Source organism: Aethalodelphis obliquidens, unplaced genomic scaffold (genome assembly GCF_003676395.1).
Source record: "Aethalodelphis obliquidens isolate GAN/ISIS:26980383/991018 unplaced genomic scaffold, ASM367639v1 scaffold150, whole genome shotgun sequence".
NCBI classification, from domain to species: domain Eukaryota; kingdom Metazoa; phylum Chordata; class Mammalia; order Artiodactyla; family Delphinidae; genus Aethalodelphis; species Aethalodelphis obliquidens.
The window spans coordinates 33,739-50,238 of record NW_020838094.1 but is presented as its reverse complement, the minus strand read 5'-3'; the positions used below and the strand labels follow the sequence as shown (position 1 = coordinate 50,238).

Sequence of the window (16,500 nt, the reverse complement as noted above, 5' to 3'; positions counted from 1 at the left end):
ACAAAAAATTTCACAATTTGTATGGAAACAGAAAAGACCCCAAAGAGCTAATGTAATCTTAAGAAAAACAGAGCTGGAGGAATCAGCCTCCCTGACTTCAAGTTATGCTACAGAACTACAGTAATCAAGACAGTATGGTACTGGTACAGAGAAATATAGATCAATGGAACAGGATAGAATGCCCAGAGATAAACCCATGGTCACCTTAGCTTTGACAAAGTAGGCAAGAATATGCGATGGAGAAAAGACAGTCTCTTCAATAAATCGTGCTGGGAAAACTGGACAACTACATGGAAAAGAATGCAATTTGAACACTTCCTAACACCATACACAAAAATAAACTCAAAACGGATCAAAGACCTAAATATAAGGCCAGATGCTATAAAACTCTTAGAGGAAAACATAGGCAGAACACTCTATGACATAAATCACAGCAAGATCCTTTTTGATCCTTCCACCTCCTAGAGTAATGGAAATAAAAACAAAAATAAATAAGTGGGACCTAAGAAAACTTAAAAGCCTTTGCACAGCAAAGGAAACCATAAACAAGATGAAAAGACAACCCTCAGAATGGGAGAAAATATTTGCAAATGAAGCAACTGACAAAGGATTAATCTCCAAAATGTACAAGCAGTTCATGCAGCTCAATATCTAAAAAACAAACAACGCAATCCAAAAATGGGCAGAACACCTAAACAGACATTTCTTCAAAGATATACAGATTGCCAACAAACACATGAACGGATGCTCAACATCATTAATCATTAGAGAAATGCAAATCAAAACCACAATGAGGTGGGGCTTCCCTGGTGGCACAGTGGTTGAGAGTCCGCCTGCCGATGCAGGGGACACAGGCTCGTGCCCTGGTCCAGGAAGATCCCACAGGCCGCGGAGTGGCTGGGCCCGTGAGCCATGGCCACTGAGCCTGCTCGTCCGGGGCCTGTGTTCCGCAATGGAAGAGGCCACAACAGTGAGAGGCCCGCGTACCGCAAAAAAAAAAAAGAAAAAAGAATTAAAAATCACACTATGTTCTTGAACACAATGCAGCTAGGAATCAGTAACATAAGAAAATTTGGAAAATTCATAAATATGAACATTATTCAACATACTCCTAAATAGCCATGTGTCAAAAAAGAAATCACACAGAAAGTTACAAAACTTTCAGATGAAGGAAAAGGAAAACACAGCATATCAAAGCTTGTTAAATGCAGCTAAAGCAGTGCTTAGAGAGAAACTTACAGCTGTAAATGCCTGATTATTACAGAAGATCTGACATCAACAATCTAACTTTTCCCTGTAAGAAACTAGAAAAGAGAAAACTAAACACAAAGCAAGAAAAAGGAAACAGTAGATTAAAGCAGAAATAAATGCAATACAGAAAAGCAACACAGAAAATCAACAAAATGAAGTTGATATTTATGAAAATATGAAAAAATTGACAAATCTTTGGAAAACCAAAAAAAACTAGAGGAAGACTTAAATTGCTAAAATCAGAAATGAAAGAAAGGTTATAAGGCAGTACTTGGACATGTGTAAGCCAATAAGTTGGATTAACTGGATGAAAGAGACAAATTCCTAGAAATCTACTAAGGCTGAATCATAAAGAAGCAGAACATATGAACAGACCCAGAACTAATAAAGAGATTGAATCAGTGATCAAAAACCTCCTGACAAAGAAAAGTCCTGAACCTGATGGCTTCACTTTAAAGCAAACATTTAAAGAACACCAATCCCTCTCAAACTCTTCTCACAACTGACCACATTTTATCAACATTCTCTATGAAAACAGCATTACCTGTATAAAGCCAGACAAAGACCCTACCAGAAAAGACAACTAGAGACTAATTTTCCTTATGCTGTTGATGCAACAGTTCTTAACAATACGCCAGCAAACCAAATGCAGCAGTATATGAAAAGGGTTATACACCATGACCAAGTGAGATTTATTCATGGAATGTTAAGAATAGTTCACATATAAAAATCAACCAATGGAATACACCACATTAAAATGAAGGGGGATAAAAACCCACATGCTCCATCTCAACTGATGCAGAAAAAGCATTTGAGAAAATTAACACCCTTTTATGATAAAAAAAAAGTTCCAAAAAACTAGCATTGAAGGAAATTATCTTATCTCAATATAAAGGCCACATATGAAAAATCCACACCTAATGTCAAAATAGTCAATGGCTGAAAAAACTTTTCCTCTAAGACCAGGAAGAAGAAAAAGATGCCCGCTTTCAGTTTCTATTCAACACAGTAGTGGAAGTTCTAGCCAGACTAATTAGGGAAAAAAAGAAATAAAAGACATCCAAACTGGAAAGGAAGAAGTAAAATTATTTGTTTGAGGATATCATGATCTTACATGGAATCTCAAGGAATCCTGAATAGCCAAAACAATCTTGAAAAAGAAGAACAAAACTGTAGTTCTCACACTTCCTGATTTCAAAACATAGTACAAAGCTAATCAAAACAGTGTGGTACTGGCATAAAGACAGACATATAGACCTAAGGAGTATAATAGAATCCAGAAATGAACACTTGCATAATGGTCAAATCATTTGCAACAAGGGTGCTAAGGCCATTTAATGAAGAAAGGACAGTCTCTTCAACAAACGTGCTGGGGAAGTTGGATATTCACATGTAGACCTTTTCTACCTTACATCATGCACAAAAAATTAACTCAGAATGGATTAAAGCCCTGAACATAAGAGCTAAAACTATAAAACTCTTAGATGACAACATAGGGGAAAAGCTTCATGACACTGGACTTGGCAACGATTTCTTGGATATAACACCAAAAGAAAAAGCAACAAAATAAAAAAATAGATAAATTGGACTTGATCAAAATAGAAAGCTTTTGTGCATTAAAGGACATTACCAACAGAGTAAAAAGACAACGCATAGAAGAAAACATTTGCAAATCACATATCTGATAAGAAATTAACATACAGAGTATATTTTTTAAAAGTCCTACAACTCAAGGACAAAAAAAAAATTGGGCAAAGAACAAATAAATACATGAAAAGACACTGAACATCACTAAGCATTAGGGGAATGAAAATCAAAAGCAAAATGAGATATTACCTGTGCTCATTAGGATGGCCGTGACTAAAAACAAAATTAAAATCAGAAAAACAAGTGTTAACAAAGATTTAGAGAAACTGGAACCCTGGTGCACCGTTAATGGGAATGTAATATGCTACAACCACTGTGAAAAACAGTATGGGGTTCCTAAAAAAAAATTAAAAATAGAATTACCTAGAGGTCCAGCAATTCTGCTTTTGGGTATATACCCAAAAGAATTGAATGCAGGGTCTCCAAGAGGTATCTACACCCACGTTCACAGCAGCATTATTCACAACAGCCAAAAGGTAGAAGCCACCCAAGTGTCCATTGGTGGAGAATGTATGAACAAAATATGGTATATGCATGCAAGGGAATAGTTTTCAGCAGTACAAAAGACAGGACATTCTGACATGTTACAACACGGATAAACCTTGAAGACAATATGCTAAGTGAAATAAGCCAGTCATAAAAGGACAGTTGCTGTATAATTCAATTTATACGAGGTACCTAGAGTAGTCAGACTCATAGAGATAGATTGTAGATGGTGGTTGCCAGGGGCTGGGAGGAGAGGGAATTGGGGAGTTATAGTTTAATGGGTACCGAATTCAGTTTGGGATAATGAATAAGTTCTGGAGATGGACAATGGTAATGGTTGCACAACAACTTTAATATACTTAAATGCCACTGAACTATGAACTTAAAAATGTCTAAGATGATAAATTTTATGTTATGTATATATTGCTACACTAAAAAACAAGCAACTCAAAACAGATCACAGACCCCAAAATTAGGTCCCTTAGTTTCATGATGAGTTTGTATACACAACACTATTGTCACCATCCATGCAAGAAAAAGTTATGTTGGACTCTATTACAGTTAAAAACTCGTGTTTAACAAAGAGTTAAACTTTTGTGCATATATAATACATATAACAAGCAAATATAAAGAAGAACCAAACAGAGACAAAGAATAAAATAAGTGAAATGAAAAATACACTAGAAGGAATCAACAACAAACTGAATGATACAAGGGAATGGATCAGCAAGCTGGAAGACAGAGTAGAAATCACTGTAGCAGAACAGACAAAAGGAAAAGAAAGAAAGGAGGACAGCCTAAGAGACCTTTAGAACAACATCAAGCATACTACATTTGCATTATAGGGGTCCCAGAAGGAGAAGAGAGAGAAAACATATTTTAAGACATAATAGCTGAAAATTTCCTTAACTGGGGAAAGGAAACACAGACCTCCAGGTCCAGGAATCACAGACATCCCAAACAGGATCAACCCAAAGAGAACCACACCAAGATAAACAGTAATTAAAATGGCAAAAATAAAAGATAAAGAGAGAATAAAAGCAACAAGTTACATTCAAGGGAATTCCCATGAATATCAGCTGACTTTTCAGCATAAACTCAGCAGACCAGAAGGAAGGGACATGATATTTAAAGTGATGAAAGGGGAAAACCTACAACAAAGAATTTCATTCAGATTTGATGGAGAGATCAAAAGTTTCACAGACAAGCAAGCTAAGAGTTCGGCACCATCAAACCAACTTTACAAGAAATGTTAAAAGGAACTTTTCTAAGAGGAAAAAAAAAGAAAAGGGCCACAACTAGAAACATGAAAATTATAAAAGGAAAAATCTCATTGGTAAAGGCAAATATACAGTAAAGGTAATAAATCAGCCATGTATAAAGCTAGTAGGGAAAGTGTAAAGAAAGAAGTAGCAAAATCATCTATATCTGCAATAAGCAGTTAAGGGATACGCAAAACAAAAAGATGTAAAATAGAATGTCAAAAACAGTAAATGTGGGGTGGCAGGACTAAAAATGCAGGGTTGTTAAAATGCACTTGAACTTAAGAGACCACAAGGGATCAATCCTAAAGACCAAAAGCCAACATATTGAGAAGAGTGAAGCTTATGAATGTAATGAGCCCACCAGGTCCTTGGTGATATTAAACTGCTAAGCACAGCACACTATTCCTGGATTTCTTATGTACAATAATAAATCTCTTTATCAAATACATTATTATGTCATGCACAACGTTAAAATGAAATATTTGAGTTTGATATTTTAAGGAACCAAGTCTATAACTATGTAAACTGTTGGCTCCATCATACTTCTGGACAGAAAAAAAATTATTTTAAAATACATTCTAATTGAAAATTGGTACTCCATAGTTGGAAAGTACTGCCACAAGATTCAGTCAGTCATCTCTGCTTTACTATAAAAGACATGTAGGAAAAGTATGTTTCACTATTAGCCCTCAATATTTTAATAATTCATACTTATGGTACTTTCTGCTTATATCATATATACCTGGTTAGTAAAATGCTCCATCAAAAATAAATTTTTTACTAGAAAGCTTTTAAATATAAACACGAGGAGAACACAAATGGTTTTAAAAAGCAAATAAATGACTATACCTAAAGGCTTTGCTTTTCTTCCTCCTACCTAATAATACTGGAATGCAAGTCAGAAAAACAATTTTACTGCTTATTTCTCCAGATGAAATGACTTTTTTGCAAAACTTTAAAAAAAATTGTCAGTCTCGGGCTTTCCTGGTGGCGCAGTGGTTGAGAGTTCACCTGCCGATGCAGGGGACACAGGTTCGTGCTCCGGTCCGGGAGGATCCCACATACCGCGGAGCGGCTGGACCCGTGAGCCATGGCCGCTAAGCCTGCGCGTCTGGAGCCTGTGCTCCACACGGGAGAGGCCACAACAGTGAGAGGCCCGCGTACCGCAAAAAAAAAAAAAATTTGTCAGTCTCACATTAAATAGCTGAATAAATGACATGGCTATCATGTAGGACAGACCAAGCATTCATTAAATATTTGTAAAAGAACTGCTTTTCCCTCACTCAAGTTTTCAAACTTAATTTATCAACTACCAACCAACTTAAAGCAAACTAAGATCCCAAGAACTGTCTTTGTAAATATTCCTATTTCTATCAACATTCTTTAACAATAAAAATACTCAACTCCAGGGCGTTCCCTGGTGGTCCTGTGGTTAGGACTTGGCGCTTTCACTGCTGTGGCCCGGGTTCAATCCCTGGTCTGGGAATTAGGATCCCGCAAGCTATGTGGCGCAGCCCAAAAAAAAAAAAAAAAATTAAACTCCAAGGGATCAATTCATTCAACACATATTTGTTGAGCTCTACCATATGTCAGCTAGATGCTGGGAACCATGGCAGCAATAGAAGAAACTATCCCGGCTCCCACTTCATGAAATGTAAAATTTAATATGGAAATAAACACTCTGAAGGACAAGGACACAGGTGAGGGACAGTCTATTACAAAGGATTCTGAGATACACACAGGCAAAAATTATCCTTTTACAGCAGCAGCAATAGACACCATGCCAAGCCCTGATCAAAGCACATTACTATCATTTTATCCTCACTACAATCTTTTGACACAGGAACTATTATTATCCCCACTTTATAGATGACAAAACTCAGATGCACAGAGCTTAAGTACTTGCCTGATTCAAGTGATTAGTAAGTGGCAAAGCTGGTATTACATCCAGGGAGTCACATACCTCCAGAGTATGTGCTACTAACCACTTGTATTACTTACAATGCCTTTCTTAGAGAGCCCGAATTTCTCCACAAATAGAATCAGCACATACATATGGTAGGTAGCCTGGACTGCAGCAACCTGAGTTAAGTGGTAATAGGAGTCTCAGGCAAAGTAAAGCACAGACCTTTACTTACCCACCTATCCCTTACCCACACTAAGAAGTCTGGCCTGGATAGTGTGTATCTAGGCAAAGGACAATCTTCACCAACCCCTTCACCTGCTTTCTCAACATGACCTGAAAAGTCCAGATGAACTAGGACATCTGGCTTTTGTCAATCAGGTCATCTGCTGCCAACTGCAAAAAGATAAGGTTGAAAGCTACTCCCTTTGTCCCCCACATAACCCCCAACTCAAGGATCACAGTACACAGTAAACACCAGTGACTTGTCGACATAGAAGCAAGAGAGAGTCTATCATATATACCAACTGAATAAAACTGAAAGCCCACAAAGAAATCCATATATCTATGTCCAACTGATTTTTGCCAACAGTGCCAAACCCATTCAATCAATGAGCAAACAACAGTCTCTCCAACAAATGATGCTAAGACAACTCAATTTCCACATATAAAGAATGAAGGTGGAACCCTACCTCACACCACACACAAAAATTAACTCAAAACAGATGAATGAACTAAGCTAAAAGCCATAAAACTCCTAGAAGAAAACACAGAGATAAATCTTAGATTTAGTAATGGATTCTTAGACATGACTCCAAAATGACAAGCAACAAAAGAAACAACATATATCGAGCTTCAACAAAATTACAAACTTTTAAAATAAACCAAAGACCTATGGGGAGGGATAAATTAGGAGTTTGGGATTAGCGGGGAAAAAAATAGACCTAAACATAAGACCTAAAACTCTAAAACTCTTAGATGACAACATAGGGGAAAAGCTTCACAACATTAGATTTGACAATGATTTCTTGGCAATGACACCAAAACACAAAGGCAACAAAAGTAAAAATAGATAAACTGGACTTTATAAAAATTTAAAACTTGTGCATCAACGGACAGAATCAACAGAGTGAAAAGGCAACCTATGGAGAAAATATCTGCAAAACATGTATCTGATAAGGAGTTAATCCAAATAATCCAATTCAAAATCTAATGAAAATATACAAATGGCCAAACAAGCATATGAGAAGATGTTCAACATGCTAATCATTAGGAAAATGCAAAATCAAAATGAGATATCACTTCATACACATCAGGATGGCTACTATCCACAACAAAAACAAAACAGAAAATGACAAGTGTTGGGCTTCCCTGGTGGCACAGTGGTTAAGAATTCTCCTGCCAATGCAGGGGACACGGGTTCGAGCTCTGGTCCAGGAAGATCCCACATGCCGTGGAGCAACTAAGCCCATGCACCACAACTACTGAAGCCCACGTGCCTAGAGCCCGTGCTCCGCAACAGGAGAGGCCACCGCAGTGAGAGGCCCACACACTGCAATGAAGAGTAGCCCCCGCTCACCACAAGTGGAGGAGGCCCATGTGCAGCAACGAAGACCCAATGCAGTAAAAAATAAATAAATAAATTTATTAAAAAAATAAAAGTTAACTGTATTCTGTATTGTAAAAAAAAAGAAAGAAAGAAAATGACAAGTGTTGATGAGGAGTTTCTCCACCTGAGAAACTAGAACCCTTGTGCACTGTTGGTGGGAATGTAAAATGGTGCAGCCACTATGGGAAACAGTATAATGGTTCCTTAAAAAATTAAAAATAGGGCTTCCCTGGTGGTGCAGTGGTTGAGAGTCCGCCTGCCGATGCAGGGGACACGGGTTCATGCCCCAGCTCGGGAGGATCCCGCATGCTGCGGAGCGGCTGGGCCCGTGAGCCATGGCCGCTGAGCCTGTGCGTCCGGAGCCTGTGCTCCACAACGGGAGAGGCCACAACAGTGAGACGCCCGCGTACTGCCAAAAAAAAATAAATAAATAAAAACAGAATTATCCAATGATCTAGCAATTCCACTTCTGGGTAGATATGCAAAAGAACTGAAAGTTGGATCTCAAAGAAATATTGGGTTGGCAAAAAAGTTTGTTCGGGTTTTTCCATAATATGTTAACAATTTGGTCAACCCAATATTTGTACATTCATGTTCAGTGGCATTATTCACAATAGCCAAAAGATAGAAACAACCTAAGTGCTCATCAAAAGATAAATAGAGAAAATGTGGCACATACAGAAAATGGAATATTATTCAGCCTTAAAGGAAGGAAAGGCCTTCCCTGGTGGCACAGTGGTTAAGAATCCACCTGCCAACACAGGGGACATGGGTTCGAGCCCTGGTCCAAGAAGATCCCATATGCCGCGGAGCAACTAAGCCCATGCACCACAACTACTGAGTCCGCACTCTAGAGCTTGTGTGCCACAACTACTGAATACCGCGTGCCTAGAGCCCGTGCTCTGCAACAAGAGAAGTCACAGTAATGAGAAGCCATGCGCCGCAAAGAAGAGTAGCCCCCACTTGCCTCAACTAAAGAAAGCCCTTGAGCAGAAATGAGGACCCAACTCAGCCAAAAGCACGGAGCAACAAGGACCCGACGCAGCCAAAAATAAATAAATAAATAATTTATTTTTTTTAAAAAATGGAAATCCTGACACATGCCATACATGCCTTCAACAATCTTGAAGACAACATGTCTTGAGGACATTATTCTAAGTGAAATAAGCCAGTCAGAAAATGACAAATTATGTATATGACTCCACTTATATGAGGTATCTAGAGTAGTCAATACTCAGAAACTGAAGGCAGAATGGTGGTTACCAGGAGCTGGAGTAAATGGGAAGTTGCTCTTTAATGGATATAGAGTTTCAGTTTTAGAAGATGAAAAAGTTCTGGAGATTGGTTGCACAACAATGTGAATATACTTAACACTACTGAACTATACACATAAAAATAATTAAATTGTAAACTTTGTTACAATTTTGTATATTATATCACAATTAAAATTTTTTCTTAAATCAACTGTATTTCTATATATTGGCAACAAACAGTTGTGAATTTAAAATTTCTTAATAATTTACATTTATATTACATTTACATGTTCAATAGCACCTAAAACATGTGATATAGGGAAAATGTGACAAATGACACAAAAGACCTGTTGAAACGTATAAAGCACAGTTGAAAGAAATTAAAGATCTAAAATAAATGGAGAAATACCTCATTTATGGATCAGAAGACTATACTGTTTTCAATTCTTCCTAAACTGATCTTCTGGATCAACAAAAGCCCAATGAAAATATCAGCAGGCTTTTTTGTAGAAATTGACAAGCTGATTCTATAATTCTAAAATGCAAAGGACCCAGAATAGCCAAAACAGTTTTAAAAGAGAAGAACAAGGTTGTAGGACAAACTCTATTCGTTCCAAATCTTACTATGAATCTCCAGTAATAGCGATTGAATGGTACTGATGTAAAGATAAACAAACAGATCAATGAAACAAAATAAAGAATCCAGAATAGACTGACACATACATGGATAACTGAATTTTGACAAAGGTGCAAAGGCAATTCAGTGAATAAGTCTTTTCAACAGAAGAGGCAACAATTCACGTTACCACATGCAAAAAAAAGAACTGCCACTAATACTGTACACCATATAAAAAATTAATTCAAAATGGGTCATAAACCTAATTGTAAAATTTAAAAACATTCTAAAAATATAAAAGGAAATTATTGTGATACTGAGTTAGGATTTCTTGGATATGAAACCAAAAACACAATCCCTAAAGAGCATATTGATAAAATTAAATTTCATTAAAACTTCTGCTGAGAAGAAAATATTTGCAAACATATATCTGATAAAGGACTTACAACCCCAATATATAAAGAACTCTTAAAACTCAATTATAAGATAATAAACGACCCAACAACAACAAATAAATAGGCAAAAGATGTGAACAGACACTTCACCAAGAGGATATACAAATGGCAAGTAAGTTTACGGAAAGATGTTGAACATAATTAGCCATAGGGAGATGCAAAATAAAAGCATGGTAAGATACCACTACAGACCTACTTCTAGTAGGTAGGGCTAAAATTGACTGACCAAGTGTTGATGAGGATGTAGATGAACTCTCATAGTGCTAGTGCCAATGCAAAATTAAAATTTAAAAATTTTCAAAACAGCTGGGCAGTTTCTTAAAAAGTTAAACAATACACCTACCATATGATCCAGCCATTCCACTTATTTACTTAAAAGAAAATAAAGTATACTCCATACAAAGACTGGTTCATGAATGCTCATCGCCGCTTTATTTGTAACCGCCAAAGACTGGTGATAAACCAAATGTTCACCAAGGGATGAATGGATAAACAAACTGATACATCCATACAACTGAACACTACTCAGCAACAAAAAGGAATGCACTACTGATTTATACAACAACATGAATAAATCTCAAAATAATTTATCTGAGTTGAAAAAAGCCAGACCAAAAAGAATATATTCTGTATGAGCCCATTTATATAAAACTTAAAATAATTAAAACTAATATATAGTAACAGAAAGTAGATAAATGCTTGCCTGGGAAGGTGGAGGTGGATAGAGGATGTACAAATGGGCACAAGGAAACTTTTAGGGGTGATGGATATGTTCACTATGTTGATTGCAGTAACGATTTCACAAGTGTCAAAACACAAATCTGTACACTGTAAACATATATAGTTTTTATAATTACATTTCAATAAAGCTGTTTTTAAAAGACAAGCAAATACAAAGCTACATATAAAAAAGTCAGGCATCTAGATAGGAAATTGACCAAACTTCACAAATATGATGTTTTTTGCAGGGTTAAAAACTCTTATTTTTTATAATTGATTACAGATACTAAGGACAAATTTCTCTTCCAATTTTCATATAACAATGCCCTTGCTACGCCACAACCTCTTTCCCCAAGGCACATCTCAGATTTCATAAACCACTTGTGAAGGTTCTATGAGACACTACACTAGAAGGAGGGAGAGAGGGAAGGAAGGAAAGAGAAAGAAGGGGGAAAGGAGAGAGAAAACACCAGCAAGAAGGAGAATGAGGAATAAAAAGACGCTTCCATAGTGTAATAAAGCATGTTTATCTCACCTGTATAGCTAACATCATCCTTGACAGTGGAAAAAGTATATATTCCTGGTATGCAGAGAAGGCTGTGCACTTTTACAATTACTACTGAACATTTTCCTGGATATAGTTCATATAATACAGAAATAAGACATGAAATTAATGCCACTTGAAAAATTCGTGAATATTTATCCAGAAGACCCTAAAGAATATTTTTTAAAGATAAGGTAAAAATTACCAATGTCAGCAATAAAAAAAATATAGACTAAAGATCCTACAGTAATTAAAAAGAGCCTAAGAGGCTGTTAGGAACAACTTTATGCCAATTAATTTGAAATTTTAGATGAAGTGGACAAATTCCTAGGAAAATACAACTTACTAAAATTGACAGAAAGAAACAGAAAATCAAACGGAAAATCTACATTGTTCTAGAACTACATTAGCCAAAAAAACTGAAGAACCACAAAGTTCTACAACTGTATTACCATCTTACACAAACTCTTCAGAGAATAAAACAGACTCTCCAATCTGTTTTATAAGTCCAACCAAAACTTATATAAAAGCAACAAGCTAATTTCATTGATAAGCATAATTACTGGTTTAAACTAGACTAATTTACTTCTCTAACACACATTCATTTTAGACTATTTTAGATTAAAGGACTATTTTAGATTAAAATATACACAGCTGTAGTTCCTGTCTTCAAAGACTTAATCTAGTAAGAAAACCAGTGGGAAAGGATGCTCAGATATCCTAAGAAGCAAGTTTTACAAAATCCTGCCTATACTAGGCCTAAGAACAACATAACAGCAGCAACAACGTCTGTGTTCTGATAAAGGCTTGAAAGTTGACTAGAGATCTGCATAATTCTTAATATGAAATATAAATGTTTCTGCTATGAAAGCACAATGCATTTACTTTTATGAATTGCGATAGATCAACCGCTCACAAATGCTTTTCATTTCTTTTATCTGCTATAATTTACTTAACAGAGTTTGGTTGTGCTAATGTCCCAGTACTATTTTATTACTAAAATGATCATACTGATTCCTAACAGTGTTAAGAACTGAAAGCTAATTAAAAAAAAAATTCCCCTAAAATGTCCCTAGGTCCGCTCTCACTTTTTTTTTTTTTTTGGCCGTGCCACCCATGGGATGTGGGATCTTAGTTCCCTGACCAGGGATGGAACCCGTGCCCTGCTGCAGTGGAAGCGTGGAGTCTTAACCACTGGACCGCCAGGGAAGTCCCCTCTTTCACCTCTTTACAAACAAAACATATCTAGTCATTTTAGCCTTTTTTTGGGGGTAACAAACTGCCCTTGAGTACTATTTCCATTTTGCCTATAAAGTATATAATATTCTTGTCCTTATAAATCAAAATTAGTCTTTACAGGAGCCCCTCTGAAACGGTCTGAGGAAAATCAACTAAAAACACATCAAATGTCACCAGAATGGCATTGATCCTGAGAGGCCCTACATCAGAGATCTTAACTGGTATCTAAGTACTGGCTTTTTGGAGTCAATGAACATTCTGAAATACACAGTACGCTAAACTCAGTTGTGTTTTCTTTGCAGAAAATCCTTAATTCTCTTCAGATGCTCAAAGGTAAATGATTCCAAAAGGATATGCATTCAATGATAATGCAAATAATTCTGACACAACATTTCAAGGTGTATGTACACGCACAATTAGGAAGGGATAGGGCAAAGAAAGGACAATAAAACAAGAACTTATTTACTATACAAAACTCCCTTTTCTAGATTGCAATCGTCTCTTAGAATAAATATGTGATTCCCTTCTATTATTCAGGTCAATACATCTCTTTGCCAAACAAGGTAGAAAAGTTTCAGCTGATTTCCTGTATGTGGGCAGTCTTGCTTGTGCTTCTGGCATCGAAACTGAAACCATGAATACACTAGAATCAAGCTATAAGGAAATTCCAACACATTAAAATGAAGTCAAGTCTTGGAGGCCAAAGAATGTAGCACCTGGAAGCAATACTAGAAAGAAACTGCAAACAGGAAAGATGTATAATTTGGGGGTACTGGCATATGACACGAACATATATGATTAAAGACATTCACTGCTTTCCCAGGCAACACACATTACAAAAAGCACCAGTGGCTGAACCCTGCTACCTACCCATGCTATAGTCATCTAAGTAGAGCAAGCACCAAAACTCACTGTCAGAATTCACTGCAATTTATCAATACTGACTAGACACACCCTAAGAGGTAAGGAAAGACTAGACAGGAATCTGTTTGTGCCTAAATTAGCATCAACTCACAGGGAAAGCAATCAGGGAATAAACTGTCTCAGTTTCTTTGAGTACACATTCCTCAAAAACTCCTGTTCTAAGCATATAAAATCAGCAACTTTAACTTTTAGGTTGGGGTCTAGTTCCTCTATAGATTAGTAAATGGGAGAGAAATGAATGCTTTTTATCAGACAAGGATCACCATACATTCTGACCAATCATTCATGCTTAAAATATTGAGAAATAATAACAATAAAAGCTAATATTTATTGAGGACTTACCAGGTGCCAGGTTGTAGTAACCCTCACAATTCTCTGAGGTAAACACTATCATTAATGTGGAGAGGTTATATAACTTGCCCAAAGTTATACAGGTAATAAAAAGTGGGAACTGGGATTCCAAGCATGCTCACCTAATCACTATGCTTTAATGCTTCAACCTGCCAGGTTATTTTTTTTATCCTATAAGCCAAAGAGAGCCAATGAAAATATTTAAGGACAGCAGTAATGATCATATTTACACGTTAGATTACACTAATCAATACTATGGAGAGCAGCATGATGAAGTAAGCAAGGGTCTCAAGAGATAGTCAAAATCTAGGTCAAAAATGCTAAGGAACTGAACCACAGGAATGCAGAAAGGATAAAAAACCTAAAATCTTTACCTGGTAAACTTAGCTAGACTTACTAACTTATTGGATGAAGGGATGGGAAAGGATGGAGTCTACCTCTCAGGTTACTAGCTTGGCCACTGGTAATTATGGTCTATCAATTCAAAGACAGGAGGAGGAGCTGGCAGTTTCATTTCCCTTAGTCGGCAGGAAGATAAGTCTACATTTTATGTAATCAAAAACAAAACGAGAAAAACCAATTCTATAGAATTTCCCTCCTCCTACCAAAAACACTTTCCCACTTTCCAGAAATCTTATCTTCGAAGTGAAGAACTCCTAATTTTTTTTCTCAAAAATAAGAAGACAGTTGGGCAGGAAGGGGCCTTCAACATCATTTAGCATTCTTTAAAAGCAAATTAAATCTGAAGCCGACTGCATATAATTTAATTTCCCTAAAATTTCTATTTTCTTTGGGAAAAGTCTCCTTGGCATTAGTTTCTATTCATTGTACTGTTTCTATATTTCCTGTCCTAAATAGAAAAAAATATATCTTTGAGAAATGACACTCTATGCTTAGAGTTCCAACGTCAGACACTTAAGCGCCACTGACAGCCTGTTCTGCTGAATCCAGGCCAATTAAACCAGTGCTTCGGAAGCCATCTGAATCTCATGTGAAACTGTTAAAAGAGATTAGCCTGAATACGCTCCTCAGTTGGGCCCTGGGATAGGCAGCTTCCTCTGAAATCCTGCTCACCAACCGCTTCTGCGACCGCCTAGAGAACCATGAAGGAACAGGAAGGCGCTGCCCAGCCTCCACCGCCAGCTTCCCGGTCCAGGGCCCAATGCCGGTTCTAAAGGTTCTCCATACATCTTCTAAGTAGGCTCAAGCCAGAAAGTGCACCATGAAAATAGTATCCACTGTCACGTGTATGGAGAACTCTGAAAGAACCAAATTACTTATATTCACGGTCCCACGTCGGGTGTCTTTTGAATCAATAACCAAGTCGCCTACATTTTTGTCTAGCGATGAGCAGTGCTAGGAAAGCCTAGCAGTGATGAATTCGGCTGGCTGACACGGAAAAGGACAGGCTTTCCGACAGCCAGAGCCCCTCGAGCCGACGCGGAGGATCAGTATATCCTCATCCCCAGGCGACCCAGGCCCCAGCCCCGCATCAGGCGTCCCCGGACTCCGGCCGCGACGCCGCCCAACCTCCCCTGGCTTGGGGCTTCGGGCTGAGTAAAGCGTCCGAAATCCGAGCCCGCGCTCACCGAGCTGCCACTCGCGGCCCGCGCGCTCGCGCGCTTCTCCACCATGGCTCCCGCCTCGGGCTCCGACGCCGCCTTCTCCTCCCTCTCCAGTGGAGATTCCGCGTTCATGCCGCTGCCATGCCCGCGCCGGCTAGGGGTGTTCCGGGACTACAGCTACGCCGCAAATGCGGCGGCGGGGCCCGCGCTCTCATGGGCTCCGCGGCCCAAAGCGGCCTGCGGTTCAGGCGGCGGCGCCAGTGGCGACTCCGAGGGCTGTGAGCGCTGCCGAGGCCGGAGCAGCAAGAGAAACGAGGCGAGAAGAGCAGCTAAAAGCGGGCACAAGCCACAGCCACGAACAGAACTCAACTCAGAGAGCTGCCAACAGCGTCTCCAGCGGCCGAGGTAGCCCCGCTCCGCTTCCCCCCAAGCCGGCGAGGGGCAGGAAGCCCCGCCCCGGATCTCAGCTCCCGCCACAAGTTCGTCGCCTGCGCCCAAAGCCTCAGCAGCGCCCGCCCACCTCAGGCCCCGCCTCCACGTTTCCGGGCCTCCTTGGCGTCAGGACTCCGCAGCACGCCGGAAATGCGTCATCTCCCAAGGCCCCCAAGAGTAGTTTCTTTTTCCTGAGACAGAACCGGACCTGGCGAGCTGAGGGTGTCAGGTGCAGGGGGT

The 16,500-nt window shown here is 38.6% G+C and overlaps 1 protein-coding gene across 3 annotated transcripts in view; it reads right to left on the bottom strand.

Moving 5' to 3' along the window:
• The window catches only part of SLC71A2 (solute carrier family 71 member 2), an 81,417-nt gene extending 65,164 nt beyond the window's left edge, over positions 1-16,253 (bottom strand). Inside the window, exon 1 of one of the 3 annotated variants that reach the window (XR_003431335.1) lies at positions 15,853-16,253. Coding sequence is in view for 1 of the 3 variants with exons in the window: in XM_027099927.1 (XP_026955728.1) it covers positions 15,853-15,960 (108 nt within the window). In the remaining 2 variants the exon portion in view is untranslated. The remainder of the gene's footprint in view (positions 1-15,852) is intronic. The other 2 variants (XR_003431334.1, XM_027099927.1) reach the window with 2 other exon arrangements.
• Between the last annotated feature and the right edge of the window lie 247 nt (positions 16,254-16,500).